General features: G+C 40.4%; 1 protein-coding gene across 1 annotated transcript; it reads left to right on the forward strand.

Annotated features, from left to right (window-relative positions):
• The first annotated feature begins 2,619 nt into the window (after window positions 1–2,619).
• On the forward strand, window positions 2,620–20,317 carry LOC133026692 (putative ferric-chelate reductase 1). The gene is given in 16 exon segments (XM_061093612.1): window positions 2,620–2,644; window positions 2,647–2,838; window positions 3,311–3,447; window positions 11,029–11,126; window positions 11,280–11,411; window positions 12,419–12,611; window positions 12,868–12,969; window positions 13,128–13,272; window positions 14,767–14,874; window positions 15,826–15,941; window positions 16,364–16,450; window positions 18,958–19,049; window positions 19,574–19,632; window positions 19,772–19,915; window positions 20,131–20,150; window positions 20,231–20,317. Coding segments are annotated over 16 exon segments (1,737 nt in total).
• Window positions 20,318–20,517: the final 200 nt, after the last annotated feature.

Raw genomic sequence — 20,517 nt, forward strand, 5'->3', positions numbered from 1 at the left:
TTCGGGAGTGATTTATGTTTAAAACCTTTTTCTTTTTCTAGTGTGTGTTTTGTATTTATTAGGAAGTTTTCTTTTCCCCCAGTTATTTCTTGCCAGGTATTATATTATTATAGATATAGTTAGTGAGATTTTCATAGCCTTCTTGTTTGTCACTCTGCATTGAGGTTCTGAATTCAATAAAGTGTGCTGGTACGTGATATTCTCTGCTTCTGAGTCCTCATTCCAGTCCAGGCCTGACAATAATTTGACAAATTTTGAACCCCAGATGCTGAGGTTCAAATAGTAATGGACCAGTGCATCTGAACATCTAGAGACAACAAAGAATCAACACAACCGAATAAACAAGTGCCTCTTGTGTCTACCTAAGAACACTATAAACCACAGTATAACCACTTAAACATTCTGTAAATATCACTAAACATTGACCTTTCATCAGTAGCAGGAGTGATACACAATGTCCCAGATAACTGAGCAAAGGGAAACAAGTTCTAGGCACACAAAATAAGATAGTTTCTCTTTTGTTAACAACCTGCACAGTGCTATTGATTTTACATTTATCCTGACATTCTATCCTTGATTAAGTTTCAGACCAGGAAATAATGTAACTTTAGTCCTGCCACACCTACTGGTTTCTCAAGAGTATCATCACCTTCTCTATTCATTGTCGTGTCTGAGCCAAGGTTTGTTACCAGGAGGTCGGTCAGTCTTCTTTCGCCCCCGTAACTCGACAAGACATAGACATTTTCACTGCATACAAGATCTTAGTGCCTGTATAACATCATCACTAAAGTCAATTGCATGTGATAAGAAGCGGTTTGTGCAATACTGTGTTTCTGCTCTTTTTGTGCACTTCAATCCTCCAATCCTAGCTATGTTACTCCTATCTCATTCCACAATACACTGTTCGGTACTGTATTCCAAATCATCACTGAGAAGAATAAGATAATAATAACCCTACACAGCTCACATGTATATTAATCTCATCTCCACAAATGAAAGAAAACATCGGAACACATTGTATCTCATGCACATTGCATTTTTAGCATTAAGTGTAGTAAAACTTGGAATCAGTATATATTTTTGTTCTTGATGGCAACTCCAGGGGTCCAATGCTTTGTCTTTATCTTTAATCAGGCAGAACAGCAACAAAACTATTTTTGCCCGTGTCAAGGGAAAATCCTCCGACAATCTATCCTGCTACTTTTTTCCTTTTTTTATTCTGCCATGTCATGGTGTACTGTTGAAATCATTTACTGATACTCCTCACGCACTGTTCTATAAATTCCATGATTTGGGTTTGTTGTTATCTAACTGCTTGGTCACAAGCATTATCACAACACTCAAGCCTCTGATGATGACATATAATTGTGTAGTTGACCACATTAAGGCCTGGATGACCCATCCAAAATTCAGACATAACAAAGGACATCATACTTGGCCCTCAGAGAAACATGGTCTGACTACTACTTACCTTGGATGGTATAAGTTTGGCTCACAGCTCTACTGTGAGCCATGGTGGAGTTTTGTTTAAGAATGACATGTCATTTGACCCTCACATAAAACAGGTCTCTAGGACGGTGGTCTCCCACCTGTGCAATGTCAGGAAAATAAGAAAAAACCTGTCTCAGAAGGATGCTGCATTACCTCTGAACTGGACTATTGTAATTCTTCATTATCAGAATGTCCCAGGTAGTCTGTGAACCATTCTGTCAGGAACTAAAAGGAGAGATCTTATTACTCCTGTCTTAGCTTCTCTGCATTGTCTCCCTGTATAATTCCAATTCCAGTTAATGGGGTGGGAACTTTTAGGATTCTCTACAATTTTTAAGGTCTCCACCTTTTCTGTGAAGTGCCTTGAGATTGTGTATATTATGATTTACAAAAAAAATACAAAAAAATGTAATCGAATAGAAAAAATTGTGGACAGGAAGCAAATAGGATAATGATAAGACATTAGAGTGTTACTTTAGGTAAGTTTTGGCTGAAGGGCCTCTTCCTGGAAATTATACAAAAAATGTTCTGGGAGACATGGCTTTAACACACTTTAGAGAGAATCTTCTCAACGGGGGAGCCAAAGAAGGATCATTACCTGCCCTTTCTACATAGAGTAAACAGACCATGCCAGCTACAACCAAGGAATCCCAGCTCATGATTTGTTTTTTTAATGATTTGTTCTCGGACTGAAGGTACGACGGTTACACCAACAACAAAACTTCCAAAGACATTGTCAGCAGAGCCTCTCTGTGAAGTATGCAAGGGGCTCGGAATGCAATATTGGTGATACAGGCTGTACTGCTCTTTAAATGTAATTTGTATGTTTGTCTGTGTGTGGAAATAAAGTTTAATATTGTAACAGGAAAATCCATAGCCTGACAACAGAAACCACATTTACACAGCTTTCTCTCTTTCTCCTGCTCACACAAGCACTGTCCGTCTGTCCTGTTATTATGAACAGGGAATAGTTGTGATGGTTGGTTAGTTGCCTCCTCCCATTATTCCACAGAGCCGTCCTCCCTTCCCCCCTCCTCTCAAGTCATTGTTTTCTCACAGACTCCACCTGAGCTCCCCTCACCTGAATAGAAGCCTTGTATGAGTTCATGTTTTCCACCAGCTCTATTCATGAGCAGAGTGGAGTCCAATCATTTTTTGCAATGGACTATAATTTGTTGTTTCTGGTGTGTTTTGCTCCGGTTGTTTGTTGCTTCAGCTCAGGTCAAATTATGGACAGCTGTAAAGACATGCAACCCCACCACTCTGGGTTGAGACCACAGACAGAACCAGCGCCCTACACCATCACTACAGACCACAGCAGTTACAGACTGGGAGAGGAGGTCAAAGGTAAGCAACAGGCTTATCTAAACCTTGAGCGAAGTGTATAAATCATGAAAAGAATAACAGAGCTTATTTCTTCCCTCTAGCTCTCATTGCACATAGTTTGGGATTCGATTTTGTTCAGGTTTTATGATATCAGTTACTGGGATTTTTGCCTCTACCCAAATAAAATGGGGGATTGTATTCCTTAGATTAATGTTTTATATTTAAATATTTGGTGATTATGGTCATTACTGAAACACAATGATTGTGAATCTGATCTATTGCACCGTTGAACTCCCAAAAAAATATTATTTAGATAATGATAAAATCTTGGCCATGATAAATGAGTACTAGGGATTAACTTCAAAAGATCATAGTGTGATAGAAATGAATGACCCTGCTGTTTGCTAAATGTAATGCTTTATGAAATTAAATATCCGGAATTGTAATCGTTATGAGTTTCATGGCTAAAAGTACTGATCTAATTATTTTTCAGTTCAGCTCCTGGCTCTGGGCTCAGCACCATTCATTGGTTTCCTGTTACAAGCAAGAGAGGTGGGGGAGCAGTCTCCAGTGGGCTCCTTTGAGCTGACATCAGGGCCTGCTCAGCTGCTCATCTGCAGCCAGAGACCTGTGAGTTTACACCCATGTGAACAACATGCCGGCTGACAGTTGGCAAAACTGTATATGATGCCCCATGCTTACTTACCATTGTAGCACTTATTTATTTACAGCATTTTGGTCCGCTGGCCCATCATCCAATGCCCAATTAACAATATCATAAATTACTAAATATTCAAGGTTTTTACTCATTTCCTCTATGAAGCCCTCTGTGCCACACATGGCAGTCAAATGATATATCAGCTCAGCAAAAAGGAAAGGTGGAGCAGAGAGGGTGAGAATTAGGAAGGGAGAAGCTCTTGCCTCTGATGCAGCAAAATAAGCGAAATATTGGCCAGTCCACTGGAAACATGCGTACGTAAATCTGCCTCAAAGTTGGCCCTCTACATGTCACCCCATGATTTTAATTTGTCCTGCTGACCAATGGGTTTCTTGTGTGAATCATGGAATAAAGAGATGAAAAGAAAAAAGCGCAACTGTCAGACTCCCACATCGGGGTGTTTGTCTGTTAGGTAGAGGTGAAGAAAGACATATTGTATGTAGGCCACAGGAGAGATGTTACTAATAAAGAAAAGACAATGATACACTGCTGCTGCTGCTCTAAATACAGTAAGTGAGAGTGAGGACGATAGAAAGAACGGGGCCTGCAATTTAAAAAAATATCTACTTCAAAGGTGGAGGCAAAAAAAAAATCGCTTCACACTGTCAGAATGTGAGGGAACTGCTCGACTGCTCGTATTTTAATCATCCAATACTGCAGGATGATTAAATTCAGAGACAGATGTAATGTCCCCCCCTAAAATTTAACAGATTTTGTTTTTTTAATGATTGAAATAGACCCTACATAGAAGGATTAATATTATACAGTGTTAATCATATCTTTTGGTTCCGTTGGGTCAGTCTGTGTAATACTGGACTTAATTCAGCACAAAGATACAAGATCACAGATCTATAGAATCCATATCAGCTGATTAGTCATCATCATGGGATAAAAACATTTTTGTTTTTTTCACTGCAGCAACATTATACACACACTCATCATGATGATACGCGCCCAGTGTTAGAAGATATTATTAAAAAACATTAATAACTTGTTTGCAACTTTGCTATTTCATGGTATCTGAATGTAATTTGCTGTAAGTTGTTGTAAGGTTCTTGTGGAACAGTTATGTCGTGGGAGCCCAACTAAAGCTGTTGGTTTTAATGTAAATGATGAAGTGAATCTGGCTTCAGTTCACCACCTCAGGTCTGCATCGTCAATTTCCTGTCTCCAAAATGATCACATGCATTGTTCAGAGTTGGCGGACTAGTGCGTACATTCTTCTGTCAAGTTTGTTTTTCTAAATTCCAAGGTTTGCGTGAGAAGTGGTTTACGCATCCTTCAGGCCCCGTTTTGTGTGTACGCAACACTTATAAATGAGACACCAGGACAGTCAAGTGACACTCACACTGTGCAGCTGCAAAGGACTGCAGTCAAGCAAGCCTCTACTCCAAAACATACGGTCAAACTATAATTTCACAATGAACATTGTTTTCAAGCATAAAAGTATATATATATACATATATTTATATGTATATAAATTATGCTTTTTCAGTCTTTCCCTGTACTCTAGTAGTTATATAGGATTTTTTTTGAATGTATAGCCGTGGCCAAAAGTTTTGGGAATGACACAAATATACATTTTCACAAAGTCTGCTGCCTCAGTTTTTATAATGGCAATTTTCATATAGTCAAGAATGTTATGAAGAGTGATCAGATGAATTGCAATTAATTGCAAATTCCCTCTTTGCCACAAAAATGAACTTAATCCCCAAAAAAACATTTCCACTGCATTTCAGCCCTGCCACAGAAGGACCAGCTGACATCATGTCAGTGACTCTCTTGTTAACACGGGTGAGAGTGTTGACGGGGACAAGTCTGGAGATCGCTCTGTCATGCTGATTTAGACAGAATCGCAGACTGGAAGCTTTAAAAGGAGGGTGGTCCTTGAAATCATTGTTCTTCCTCTGTTAACCATGGTCACCTGCAAGGAAACACGTGCAGTCATCATTGCTTTGCACAAAAAGGGCTTCAGAGGCCAGGATATTGCTGCCAGTAAGATTGCACCTAAATCTACCATTTATCGGATCATCAAGAACTTCAAGGAGAGAGGTTCAATTGTTGGGAAAAAGGCTTCAGGGCGCCCAAGGAAGTCCAGCAAGCGCCAGGACCGTCTCCTAAAGTTGATCCAGCTGCAGGATCGGGGCACCACTAGTGCAGAGGTTGCTCAGGAATGGCAGCAGGCAGGTGTGAGTGCATCTGCACGCAGGCGAAGACTTTTGGAGGATGGCCTCGTGTCAAGAAGGGCAGCAAAGAAGACACTTCTCTCCAGGAAAAACATCAAGGACAGACTGATATTCTGTCAAAGGTACAGGGATTGGACTGCTGAGGACTGGGGTAAAGTCATTTTTTCTGATTGTTTGGGGCATCTGGAAAAAGCTTGTCTGGAGAAGAAGAGGTGAGTGCTACCATCAGTCCTGTGTCGTACCAACGGTAAAGCATCCTGAGACCATTCATTTGTGGGGTTGTTCTCAGCCAAGGGAGTGGGCTCACTAACAATATTGTCAAAGAACACAGCCATGAATAAAATAATTGTACCAAAACATCCTCCGAGAGCAACTTCTCCCAAACATCCAAGAACAGTTTGGTGACGAACAATGCCTTTTCCTGAATGATGGAGCACCTTGCCATAAGGCCAAAGTGATAACTAAGTGGCTAGGGAAACAAAACATCGAAATTTTGGGTCCATGGCTAGGAAACTCCCCAGACCTTAATCCCATTGAGAATTTGTGGTCATTCCTCAAGAGACAGGTGGACAAACAAAAACCCACAAATTCTGACAAAGTCCAAGCATTGATTATGCAAGAATGGGCTGCCATCAGTCAGGATGTGGCCCATAAGTTAATTGACAGTTAATTAATTCAAATACACAAATTAATTCAAATGAAGGAGTTGACCAATACAAAACTAAGGTTAAATCAATTTATTATCCATTACCACTGTATGAATTACTAAATGAGTAAAATAAAAAATATGGAATAACTTAAAGGACAAAATGCTGACAAACCTCAAAAAAAAAACACACACGACTTCCGGTTTGACACATGGCAGAGTAGGTCCCATGCCGGGAATACTCTGTTCACATTCGGTCAAATTCCTTTTTAAATCCATTTAATTACATTCAAATATCCGTGCTAACGCTGATTTTAGCTGAGAAGATGAAGAAGACGAATAGAAAAGCAGGCCAAACGGCAGACCAACATGTTAAAGAGACAAAACGAGCTGACACAGATAAGCTAGCAGTGGAAAGACCGGACTCTGAGGCTAGCAGCCTGCTAACCCTGCCAGATATGGAGAGATTGCTAACGTCCATGGAGGATCGCATCATAGCAAAACTTTCTGCTCAACTGTCGGCTGAGAGAGCTATTATCGACCAACACCACGAAATCATTCAACAGCTGGAAACCTCGCATAACGACATGCACACAAGAATTGAGAGACTTGAATCCTCTTGTGCAGCATTCTCAAAAGATAACGAAGAGCTGAGAGTTAAACTGAATGATATAGAAAGCTGATCCAGGCGGAACAATATCCGCATAATAGGACTGCCTGAAAAAGTTGAAGGACTGCATCCCACTTCATTCATTCACACATTGCTGGAAGAAACATTTGGCGTGGAGGCTTTCCCTACCTCAATGATCGCTGACAGGGCTCATCGGATCACCATGGTCAGGAAGAATCCAGCTGACTCCAGACCATGTCCCCTCATCGTGCATATTCACCACTTCCAGACCAAGGAGCGCATTCTGAAGCTAGCAAGAGAGGCCACCTCCGTTTCTTTACGCGGATCACAAATTAACTTTTTCCCGGACTTCAGAACTGAAATCTCCAGGAAGAGAGCTGAATTTATCCCAGTGAAGTCGCAACTTTAAAATGCTGGATACAAGTTCAGCAGGCCGATTCAACTAGCGGCCCGTTTGAATTTAACTACGGCCCGCAAGACTACCTGCAAATCAGTGTAGCTTGGTAGGAAAAAATAAAACTAACGGACACGCCTCTTATATACTTTGAGACATCTAATCCAGAGCCATTGAGTTCCACGGTTGCCTAAACCGAACCTGTATGGTTACGTCTTAATGTTATGCACCTGTGTTGGTTGCCGCAACCCACTCCTCACTATGGCTCTGGTCTGGCTGCCCACTGGAACACATGTGCTAGCTAACGCTACCACGAAGCTACGAAATGTCTCTCTCAAAGCCGAAGTGTCGTAAAGTTGACGGTGATAACCGCCAATTCCAAAGAGAATGGACTGAAAAGTATTTATTTACTTTGCCCACCGTAATGGGCAAGAAGCCAATGTGTTTATTGTGCAGTGAATCCATTGCTGTGATGAAAGAATACAATGTGAAGAGGCACGACAAGTCAAGTCATGGCTCCTTTTCGAACAGTTTTCCTGAGGGCTCGGATGAACGGAGGAGGAAAGTAAACGGACTGTTAGCATCTTTTCAACGAGGTCAGTGGTCCCTTAGTCGCGAAAAAGTGAAGGAAAGCGTCCATTAAAAAGGGCCTCTCTCGGACACATCAACTCGCCGCAGACTTGAGCTCCTGGCAACAGATGTTGCAGGGAAGCTTTTGGAAAACCTTCGAAAAGCAGAGTTCATGTCTATCGCTGTGGATGAAACGACTGACTGTACCGACGTGGCCCAGCTTTGCATGTATGTGAGGTTTTATGATGGAGTGTGCTTTCGGGAGGAACTATTGGGGCTCGTTCCGCTGGAGGGACACACTACAGGTGAAGTGATCTTTCAAAAGATTGTCGCGTTTTTTAATGAGCATGAACTGGATTTACAAAAAGTCTGCTTGCTGGTTACGGATGGAGCTCCGGCTATGACCGGTAGAGTGAAAGGACTGGTGGCCAGGTTGGCAGCCGTAGCCCTGCATATGCAGTTTTTACACTGCATCATTCATCGGGCGGTGCTGTGCGCAAGGCTCAGCGGCGATCTAAAAAACACCATGGACACTGTTATGAACACTGTGAATTTCATCCGCTCAACCTCCAGCCTTCAACATTGCCTCTTCCGTATGTTGCTGACGCATCTGCAGAGCATACTGACTTGCTGGTTCATACTGATGTCAGGTGGCTCAGCAAAGGAAAGGTTTTGGCTCGTTTCTGTGAACTCCGCCAGGAGATTTTGTCTTTCTCTGCACGTGTAAACAAAAACGGGCAGCACACTTCTTGGAACGCATGTTGGATGAACAGTTTATGGCAGAAGTCCACTTTCTGTGTGACACACTTGAACACTTTGAATCTGGAAGTTCAGGGGCGGGAAAAGTCTATCACTGATTTGGTGGAGAGGCTGTGCGCATTCAAAACAAAGTTAACGATTTTCACGTCAGACCTAATGGCAGAAAGGTTGCTGCACTTCTCACAACTCCAAGCATTCATGAGTGCAACACCTGGAGCACACATAACACCAGTCATGACAAACTTTATGAGAAAACTGACTGATAACTTCACTGAGAGATTCCAAGGCTTCAGTATTCCTATTGAGGTCGTGCAGTTTGTTCGTGAGCCATTCTCCATCAAACCTGAGGCAGACTTCTGTGTAAAAGCAAAAGAGGTAATGTCTTGCATTGATGAGAGCATCCTTCAGATGGAAATGGTTGATGTCCAGTCCTCATTTGCTTTAAATCAGCACTTGCTGTCTGAGGGTGCAGTGAACTTTTGGTGTAACCATGTTAGCCAATACCAGTACCCCACAATCAGGAAAGTGGCGCTGCTAATACTAACAAAGTTTGGATCACCCTACACGTGTGAGTCTAGCTTTTCTCACATGAATGCAATTAAAACAAGGGCAAGTTGCTCCATGACCAATGAAAAGCTACACGAGTGTCTCAGGGTTGCCCTTACTACTTATGAGCCAAACTATGTTGAAATTGCCAAATCAAGGCAATGTAATTTCTCTCAAACAGGCTCAAAACAACAGAGTTCTGATAAGTTAAGCTAGTTGTGTAGTATTAAAATACCCTGACTGAGGCATGTGATGCTATCAAAATGTAAATGAACAGACTACAAATCTATGTTATGGTTCAAGAGGCTCCATTTTGGTTTGACTGGAGTTTTAGTTCTTACCTTTAACAAATACGGACATGAGTCTGCTATACGCACCTTATTTTTGGCTTGTTTATGAGTCAGCCCATTTTTTGTTAATATGGTGGTTCTTATTTTACCAGATTCATCTGGCTGTTTGTGTTTATGGATATGACCCTACAAAGTACCTTATTTCTGCTTAGAAATGTTGTTGAAGACTAATTTTCTATTATTGTGAAGACATTTCAACCTGTCTACAATGTCAATTCACTCCCCAGTTGTCAATAATTACAATTTCCCACCCTCTACCTTGGACTCAGCTTTTAATATCTGGATGGCAAAAGGCATTACTTCCACATGTAACCTCTTTTTTCAGGGTAAATTTGGATCATTCGCACAACTCTCTGAGAACTTCGACCCGCTGAAATCACATTTTTTTTAGATATCTCCAAGTAAGACATTTTGTGCAGAAAAACATTGCTAAATTTCCAAATTTACCAGCAGATAACGCAACTGACCGTCTTCTCACTTTGTCTCCACACCGTAAAGGCTTAATCTCAGTCCTTTACAATCAAATCTGCAACATCTCCCCCCAGTCACTGCAAGAAACTAGAACACTTTGGGAAGAAGACCTAGGGGAAGTAATGAGAGAGGATCAGCGGCAGGCTGCGCTAAACTTAGTACACACATCATCCCCCTGCGCTAGACACAGCCTAATTCAACTTAAAATCCTCCTGAGAGTTCACTGGACCAGGGCTAAACTTGCCAAGATTTTCCTTGATGTTGACCCCTCTTGCCCCCGCTTAAAAGTCAGCCAGCTGATCACATACATATGTCCTGAAATTTTTGGTATGGTCATCCCTCCACACCCATAATGTGCCATTTTTGGCTTTACTGATGAAACTCGTCCTCTTAAGAGCAGGGCCCATGTTGTCATAGCTTTCACCTCTCTGCTTGCCAGACATCTAATACTACTCTTATGGAAGGAACAAACACCTTCCACATTCAGTAGTTGGATTAGAGACACCATGTCTTTCTTGAAACTGGAGACAATCAGATATACTCTGAAAGGTTCCATACAGAGCTTTGAGAGAACCTGGACCCCTTTGTTGTCCTACTATGAGAGCATACAAAGCCCACTACAAGAGAAAGATTAGATGGCAACCAAACAACTCCTATATACATATATATATAAATATATATATACATTCTAAAGTCTCTCTTAATGTATGTACTTCTGCTGCATGGGGTAGGCTGGCTAATAATGGGTGGGTCTTTCTGTGGGTGGGGGTATAACCATTAGATTTGTGATGTGTAATTGTATAATTGTATTGATTACCCAAAAAAAAACAATAAAAAAGTGTTAAACATTAAAAAAAATTCAGAATGATATTGAAAGTCCATGTTTGTGTGCGTGCGTTTGCATGTGTATGTCTGTGTGTGTGTGTGTATATGTGTCCAGAACTCTGCAGTATCTCACCGATCAGACTCTATTAAGACCTCTATATGGATGACGTGGAGATCAGAAGCATCAAGAGACGGGAAACCCATTCAGTTCCAGTAAGGATGAATTCAACTTGTCTGCTCTACTCTATTCTTTCCAACACCATGCTCTATTGAGATAGCACACTGAGTTTTAATTTCTGGCTCATGATGTAATAATACCAATGTGTTAACTGTGATGCATGAAACCTGGGTTTGGTTTCTCTGCAGTGCCTCCTTTGTGCAGAATTATAAGACATTCTGGGTTGATGTTACAAGTCTTGTCCTGACATTCAGTAATGACGGTAGTGGAGGATCCACCAGTCTGCCTCCACCAACAATAACCAGTTCCACCATCACATCAACAATAGATCCTCAAGATGCATCACCTGGTGTAAGTAATACTGATGATTAGGAACAGGGTGAAACTAGCTGTCTAACTACCAAACAACAAAAATAGACAGATGACACATCCACCAGCCATAAACAGTATGTAAAAGTTATACCATACTTCACATAGTAGAAAATATTCAGGTGACAGTTGAGAAGTTCATTCTTACTGGCTTCCTTTGGGTTGGATGTGGGAGTATAACAATATCAATACCTTATGAATCTTACCGAGACTCCATGAAATGAAACATACATTTCCCCAGGTGCAGTCCTGTGTCCCCTTTTGCATCTAAATATCTTTTTTTTTCTTTTCTTGAAAAACAGCATCAACTGTTTGGTAACTCGCCTCCAATGGTAATGCCTTCAGGAATTTGAACTCCCTCCTTGGCTGTGACTATAAATTCTGTCAGTTAGCCACTGGTCCACAGGGACTGATGCTTTCCAATTAACTAGTTACATCTGCGGTAGTGAGAAGTCTTTGACAACAGAGTGTGAGCTGTCGTCATGACTTTCCATCAGGAATTTCTACTCAGTCGACTACTGTAAATGCCAATCAATATCCACAATTCCATCCAGAGCTTTGTGTTTTTACTAGAAACATGAAAATATAGGGAATAAAATAGAGTTGAGAGTGAAGCAGTGGGTGTCTTGGCCAATCGCCACAACCAGATCCTTTGGAGAACCCATATCCATTGTGGGTTTAGATTTGTATATATTCTCATACAGCCCTCGGCCGTCCCCTTAATGCCCCAAGAGGCACTCCATAGGAAAAAAAACCTTGGCTTCATTAACCTATATATACATCTTAATAAACTGGATTACCAAGTTTCAAAAAAGTTTAAAACATTATAGATGACAGGTTTCCAGGGTGCAGGGGGACTGCCGATTGTACTATCTATCATGAACACTAGGATCTAATTGTGTTCTTGTTGTTATATGAACAGACTAATACATCTTTAGACATCTTTCCTGCAGATGATTATCTCCAGTGCAGACTGTGGTATCAACAAGGTGTGTTTCAGTCAGCCTTCAGACTGTGACCCTGCAGTCAGTGTCGACTGTTATTTCATGTCAGCCATGATGTCGTCTCCCACTGACAAAACCATCCGATATGAGATGAAAGGACCTTCAAATGGATACATATCATTTGGATTCTCAGATGATCAGATGATGGTGATGTCACAAAAAAATGCTTGAATCTATGAAATAATCAATGTTTGTTACAATTTTAAGAATAATATATCACAATGTGTGCAGTGTTATTCTAAAGTCTGCCTACATAATTTGTCTGTACTTGGAGATTTAACAGTGGTATTGTGCTTCTGGAGCGAAGACACATGTAAAATTGTCAGGGGAACACACATCAGTAAATATACAAAAAATTGAAACTTCGGGAAAAAAATTCATATATACTTGTGTCTGTCCTCAGGGAAATGATGACATCTATATTTGTGGCAAAGGCAGTGACGGTCAAGTGGGGTTGCACCATGCCTTCTCAACAGGTCGGACAGCTCCACAGGCTGTTCCTCTGGTACTAAAGTTCTTCTGAGACCAAAGATTTATATCTGAATTTTGCTTGCAAGACTGTGACATACAGTCTCGAATGCTCTTTACTTGCTAATACTATGTGTGAATTGTAACGGTGTGGACAGAACTTGATACTGAGATAATTTTTAAACTGTCCATCAGGGGAACGTGTTTGATGTAAGAGCATCAGCGCAGGACAGGGTAATCAGCTGTTCCTTCACATCCATGAACACAATTTCTACTCAGAGGACCAAGGGCTTCAACAAAACCTACCATCTCCTGTTTGCTCATGGACCCAGCAGCTATGGTAATGAAGACATTCTGTAAGGTGAAGGAGGACTTTATATGTGATCAGGGGAAAAAATATTAATAACTATTAAAACAAGGATGTCCGTATGTTTCATAACAGGACAACATTCATTTTAAGAGATTATTTTAAACGAATGCAGTGCAAGCTCCAAACCTGCCTGTTTGGAATGAGCTGTTTGCCTATGGCAATGCTAGTTGCTGCTTTCTTTAAAAACTGTCAAAGTGACCTATGATCAACTGGATTCTGTTCTTGGCACAAACTTCATAGTCAATGAAATGAAACAGATTTAGCATGTTCACATGTGTGGCTCATATAAAAGTAAGAATGATGTACTGAACTGCTGATATTACTAAAACATTCCATGTTGGCCATTTCAGATGTCTGTTAAGAAACCAGCATATTCCTCATCATCATATTCTTACATAAATGCAGAGATGTAGCAATATTTAAATTATTTATACAAAAAATAATGCCTGACAGTTATAATGATAGCGTTACTGGCAATAATGGTATATGAGAGTAGACATATTGTATATGCACTCTAGTTGAAACCATAATCCATCATCAATCTGCTACCACCATGATCTATGATTCAGGATCCACAATCATGATCACAACCACAACAATGCGTGTCGGTTGTTCACACGGGCAGTTTTTCCGCTCTTGGTGGCAGAGCTGCTGGTAGATCTACTGCATTTCCTTTAAAACAAGTCAGATGATGTACTAAACTACACAACAGGACTTTACGGTATTAAGACGTGCATCTTCCGGTCTCACAATAACAGTCAAAGCCAGAGAGTTCAGAAAAGTTAAACACTGGAGTGTTTTTACTTTGAAATGGGTTCAGAAAATGTTTTAAATACGTTTGTGACATAGACAGATACACATTGTGGTTCACAGCAGAATAAACAGAGAAATATCTGTTGAATTTATGTCACAAACATAAATGGTTGCAACACTTTCTGTATGTGTTTCAAAATAAAAGCACTCCAGCGTTTCTGTTGACGAATCCATTCTTTTGTTTCAAAACGTTTTTTTCTATTGTGAAATATTTGCAGGAGCGGAAGATACACGGCTATATACTGTATAGTACTGTTATTTTATACAAGGAAATAGTCATATTTATGGCCATATTCAAGGCAAAGCCAATGTCAAAACATTGTGCTGCAGTAGCGGCTCCTCTGCAGAACATACTGTTGAACTGAGAAGCTACATATTGTGCATTGGACAGATTCTGTAAATGTGAATTAATATTATTGTGATTATTGTTCATTGAATAGATAAAGTTGCATACCTGCCTTTGTTTGCATATAATTATGCCTGTAGATTCAGCAATTTAACAGAAATTGCAAAAAATAATAAATATAACCATAATGAGTTGGTTTTTTGTAAAATACTGTTTTTTTTATAAAATACTTACTGTACAATTCTCAATTTTAACAAAAAAGTAGAAAAGAATACTCATTAGTCTATTTTATGTTTCTTCTTCAGGAGAAATCCAATTCCATGCAGCTACCTTTATCAGCACTGACAAGATAGACATCTCCAGACCTCAGATTGTAGGAAAAGCTGGATGGTCTTGTGTCATCAAAGCACATGGTGAGATCTTGCCCAGATGGATGTATACTAACTATAAACATACCCTTTGTTCTGTGTCCTGTCAGCAACATGACCTAAGAAATATGTGTCAGAGAAATTGTGACAGTTCATATTTTAATTTATATTGTGTATTACTACAAATGCTGTTGAGCCTTGGACTTCAGATTCAAGATAAACAGCCGCTACTTAACCAACCAGACAAAGTGGTGGAGGACAAGAACAGACAAGGTAATGACTAATGATAGATGTGGTAATCCCAGTGGACAGTAATATTAGGAAAAAGGAGCCCGATAGTAAGTACCAAGGACTGGAAGAGCAACTACACCTATTAAAGGTAAACTTTTTTTGACTCATATTTCACTGTAACTGCAGTCTAACGCAGGGTTAAATAACGCGGAAGCGCCCGGAAGATAATTAAAGATGGGGAAATTTCATCATGTGTGGTCAAAAATCAGGGAAATTAAAGATCCAGGAGAACAGCGGGGATATCAAAAGTATCGGATGCATATTTAATCAGATATATAACATATAATATATCATTTTTATAGTTTAATATTTTCAGTGTGTTTTCTGGCCCTATCCGCTCGCGGCGCTTCCCAGCGCTTCAAGATTGGAGGATGATGGTGTGATGTTACTGCATTGGTTAACATTGCATGTATCACTTCATGATAAATCAGCCTTTTTTGGCACCCTCTCGGTAACCGCCTATGTCGCCTTTGCCAGGAGCCGCCCCTGGCACATTGCATTGACTGTTTAGTTGTTTTAGATAGAAGTTCATTTCATCTTTTAGACAGAACTTAGACAAATGACTGCAATATGTGATAAAAACACAGTTTATGGCTGTGTATGCACCAGTTTGTATCAAATAGATGGTTGAATCTGATCTGACAGACGGACAAACAACCAGGAAACATAATAGATATAGATATTGATAGAACTCTTTGGTTTCAGGAGCACTAATGCTGATAGCCTGGATGACCACAGGATCAATAGGAATGATGGTAGCCCGATATGTGAAAGGAGTGACCAAAGGACACAACCTGTGGGGCAAAGATGTCTGGTTTCTGGTGAGACTTAAGTTCTTTATTAGTCCCTCGGGGAAATTTGCATGAAAAGGGTCTATTATATATGTAGGCCATGATCAGCTTGCCTTTTCAGGATGAGAAAAACCATGAAAACTTAGAATTATAAAATAAAATAGCATTTCAGTTTGCTACAGGTTGATCTTTTCTGTGAGATCTGAATAAAAATATTATAATACAGTAGGACAACCCTAATTCAAACAACAAACTAAACCATCTGATTTTATATTATACTGTGATTTTAAATTGTTTCTTGTTTTTACTAATCAAACTATCATGTAATTATTCTACGAAATTAACAAACCGAATCACCCCTAACTCATAATGCACAATTGAGCCTGCACATCTACTGAGTTCTCTACAGTAGCATATGTTTGACTTGACTTTGACTATTTGTGTTTCTCCAGGTCCATGTAGCAGTGATGTGTGTTACGGTAGCAGCCACAATCATTGCCTTCATCCTCTCATTTTCACATGTCAAGGCCTGGTCTAAAGTCAGTGTACCAGCTCTACTGGGATTCATAATTTTTTTCCCCTCAGCATCAAATAATTGAATCTGCTTATCATTGAAGGGCATTGCCATCACAAGGAATTGGCCTTCACTCAATATTATTGTTGCGGACTGAACAGGAACTGGACCTAAATGCATGACTTAGTCAACATCTTCTCAGTGAATGAAAGGTAGCAAAGAATCGACTTTAAATCACAGGTTGATGGTGGTAGACCTAGATCATCTTTGATGTGTATGATGAGCTTTGTGTTTTGTGCTGCGTGGTCTGAATGAGCAGAGTGTTTTTGTGGAGGAAGCCAGGAGAGCGCTCGCTGACCAATCAGGCAGGAAAAAGGCAGGATTTCAATAGAACAGACTGGCAAGCAGGATAAAGGTAGGGTGGACAGGCTGGCAAACTAATTGGCGGAACTAGTTCTTAAGAATTTGTCTTTGAGACCGGCAAAGACAGAGGGTGTGAGTACACTGGTAAAGTAACACACCCAACCATTGTGTGGGCCTCACGACAGTCTCACCTTGAGTATAAATTTGGCTGAGACTGGTTAATCTGTTTACATCAAACAGCTTTTCTTCAGCCATTAAGGAGCCAGTGAGTCCAATAGTTTAAACAGCTGATCCTAATCTGGAGTTACCATTTATAACATTCAATTTTGTATAGGGTTCTCCTTTTAAGACTATGACTAGTTGTTTAAAGGTGACGCGTGATGTAGTCTTTGCCTCACTGGGCCTGTCCAGTACCACAAGCAAAAAAGCACATTTCCTTAAATTTGAACTATAATCATCAGATACTGCATCATGCGTAATGGTGCACCACAGGTCTCATTATCGCCAGAGGAAGAAAAATTTTAATTTTTAACACAAAACTTTTTTTTGTAGAATTGTAATCTTACGAAAAACAGTGTATCTTTCTGTCAAAGCAGTTCATCATGGAACAGCCCGAGTCGAAACTGCTTTCTCTAGTGCACAAATTAATGCTGGGAGTGACGCAATTCAGTTATGCGTGCAACGTAATTGTAGCATTGAGGTGTTGTAACCACCATTCAAGGAGTAAGTTTGCTAAATTGTGCAAGAAAACACGATATCACACAAAAGGACCCATTATGAGCGTAAGTGATACAAACTTCCCCAAACATTTTTTCAGGTTCTGGTCAGGTCTGTTTGGTTACTTGTCAAATGGTATGACCGCATGTATACGTTCATAATTTATCTTGATTGTAAAATAAGTATTTATTATCAGGAAATATTATTAAAATCCTTACATCAAGACCATGTTTCATGTTTCATGTAGAAATACACCAAACAATGTGCAAACTGCTGCAAACCCCATTTACCACTGTTGAAGTTTTTGCTCCAGCTGTCTCAGTTGCTCTGGGCACTTGCAGTGTCCATGTGTGGTCGCAGCTGCAGCAGAGAGCACATCAGGATGAGCTCAGGTCAGGTCAAAATTCATCATGTAACGGACTGCAGCCATGTCATTTTATTTATTGCCAAATTATTAATTGTTAAATGTTCTTCATGAAGGGCCATGGATTCAATATGTTGCACAACCTTGGTGAGAGGGTCCTCCAACTATCCACTTATTGAATGGTGACAGGTCCACGATGGGTCTTGACCTGCCCGGCTTTTTGGGAATGGGTCCGAAAGCCCTGGCTTTTCTGATCCCGGGGAACTCTGGAGATTGCATTTTCACTAGGAGTCCTGTAGCTTGGCCCAGAGAGCGAGACACTCTTCTCGAGATAACAGGATTGTCTCCAGCCTGTCCATCCAACTGTAGAGTGAACATATGTGCTGGCACTCTGAAAGCAGATGTGCATTTGTTTGTCTCGCCACTGTTGTCGTGGAGACAAGCCAGGCCTCAGCCAGTGTCGTCCTTGCCCGAGTCAGTTTTTTCTCCGTGGCAACCCAGTAGGGGCTCACACCGAAAAGGCTGTGCAGCTGTCTCTGGTGAGCACATCAAACATCCACTCACCCCCAGAGGAGACATGTGACATGACTCAATAAGACTCTGTTCATGGGAAGGCTCATAAACATGACAAGAGGAGTATTTACATGTGATTGTGTGACAGGACAACATTGTTGTTGTCATGATATGAAACCGTGCTGCCTGTTAACCATCCACAGACACATCAACAGCCACGGGCACAGACAAAGCTACAGCAGGGAGGATGCTTTTAGAAGATGCTGGTGTTTGGTACTTAAAAGGGTTCCGTGTTAAGAACTCACAAAGAACAATTGCTGCAAGGGGCAGAGTCATCCGACTCCAAGGCCTGATTAAAGAGGGTGATGGCGTAGTATCTGTGTAATTACTTGCTTGATATTAAACTTTCTCAGTCTTATGCTTTTCAAAATGCTTCCTTTATTCTGGGCTTATATTCCTCAATTACTATGCAGATATATTTTGTAGCCATCTGAACCAAGCACTGGAAATAATGTTAGGTGTATGTGTGGTATCGCATGTCAGTGACAGTCAGTGTTGCTTTGTTCTGTTTGCAGGGAGCCCATCCAGTGTTGGGCTGCATTGTTATGATCCTCTCATTCCTCCAGCCCGTACTGGCACTGATGCGTTGCGGACAGCAACATCCACTGTACGTACCATGTTGTGTGTGTGTGAGAGAGAGAGAGAGAGAGAAACAGAATCACACACTTTATTCAAGCTAAGCACACTTCAACCTCACCATGCCTGGTTGGATGGCTCTGTCTTAACACACATGAATAAAAGAGAAGTTTTGGGTTTGAACCCTCATGGTTGAATGAACTTAATGAAAGTTGCTTTGGATAAAAGATTCAGCTAAATAAAATGTAATAATAAGTAATAAGAGCAGGTATGTATGCCGGCTGAGTTGAATGCCTCTATGTGTTTAATAAAAAAAAATACATAATTATGCCTGTGTGCAGAGGATTGTTCAAACTTTTGGGCAGTGCTGTAGTGGTGCCTGGAGAAGTGGGTATACTCTCCTAACTAACCAACCTGAGTAAGGCAGGGGATTTGGTTTGCAAGACACAAATGTATGGTACTCACCACAGACGATTTAGAAGTATGCGCTATGCTGATTGAATTCTATAGTCAAATACACTCATTTATTTAATATGTTTCTTCTTTTCTTGACAGGAGATTTCTGTTCAAATGGTCCCATTCTTTAAATGCGGTGGTTATAAAAACTTTGGCTGGTAAGCTTTTGTCTTTCATTTTGCATTGACAGACATTTTATATTCTCCTTTGGTACACTCTGTCAAAGGATATTAATTAATTAAACTATATACAAACTGACAACACCTAAAGTGACTTATTTTATGTGACTTCACACAGTGGCAGCCATATTTACCGGTCTGAAGTTGATTGATAGCACACTGGACCGTTGGCTGATGAAAGTGATGGGTGGTTTTGTTGGATGGGAATCTTTGTGCTACATCCTCCTGGAGGTGCATTTAAATTGCACTGTCAGCAATACAGGTAAACACTTTTCTTGACCTGTAATTTAGTATTATTATTTGTTGTGTAGCCTTTGGTGGGGGGAGCATGGGAGTAGATCATATGTCAGTAAGATATTCAAGGGTCCTTTTTGTGTTGACTACGCACACAATTAAATGTAAATTATTTAATGCGGAAAATGTGGATTTTAAGTATCTTGTAGTAGCTTTAACTTTGGCATTTTCTTTGGATTACAGATACTTTGAAATCGAAAAAGGTAAGATAAAATGCCAACAAATCCCAAAAATATACAGACCACACTGCTGATTTCTCATATAAATTGCATTGTTTTAACAGATACCAGTCATCCTGCTGATGGTCCTATTCTGTCTGGGAAACTGTGCTTTTCTTGTGGCACTGTTGGTTGGAATTGGGATGTCATAGGAAGAATCATGATACATCAAAAACATAGTACTGCAGGATTTCTATTGTTTTTGCACTGGGGCATGAAGGGTGTTGGGTGTCATCCATACTGAATGGATCAGAGGTTATAAGAAAACTTTGGCATCTTAAAAGTGACTGTGCTGTCATGATCATTATGTGGCTCATTATTAAATTATGTTGTCTCTTGTATTTCAAATAAG

The sequence above is a fragment of the Limanda limanda genome, chromosome 20 (assembly GCF_963576545.1).
Source record: "Limanda limanda chromosome 20, fLimLim1.1, whole genome shotgun sequence".
Lineage (NCBI taxonomy): Eukaryota > Metazoa > Chordata > Actinopteri > Pleuronectiformes > Pleuronectidae > Limanda > Limanda limanda.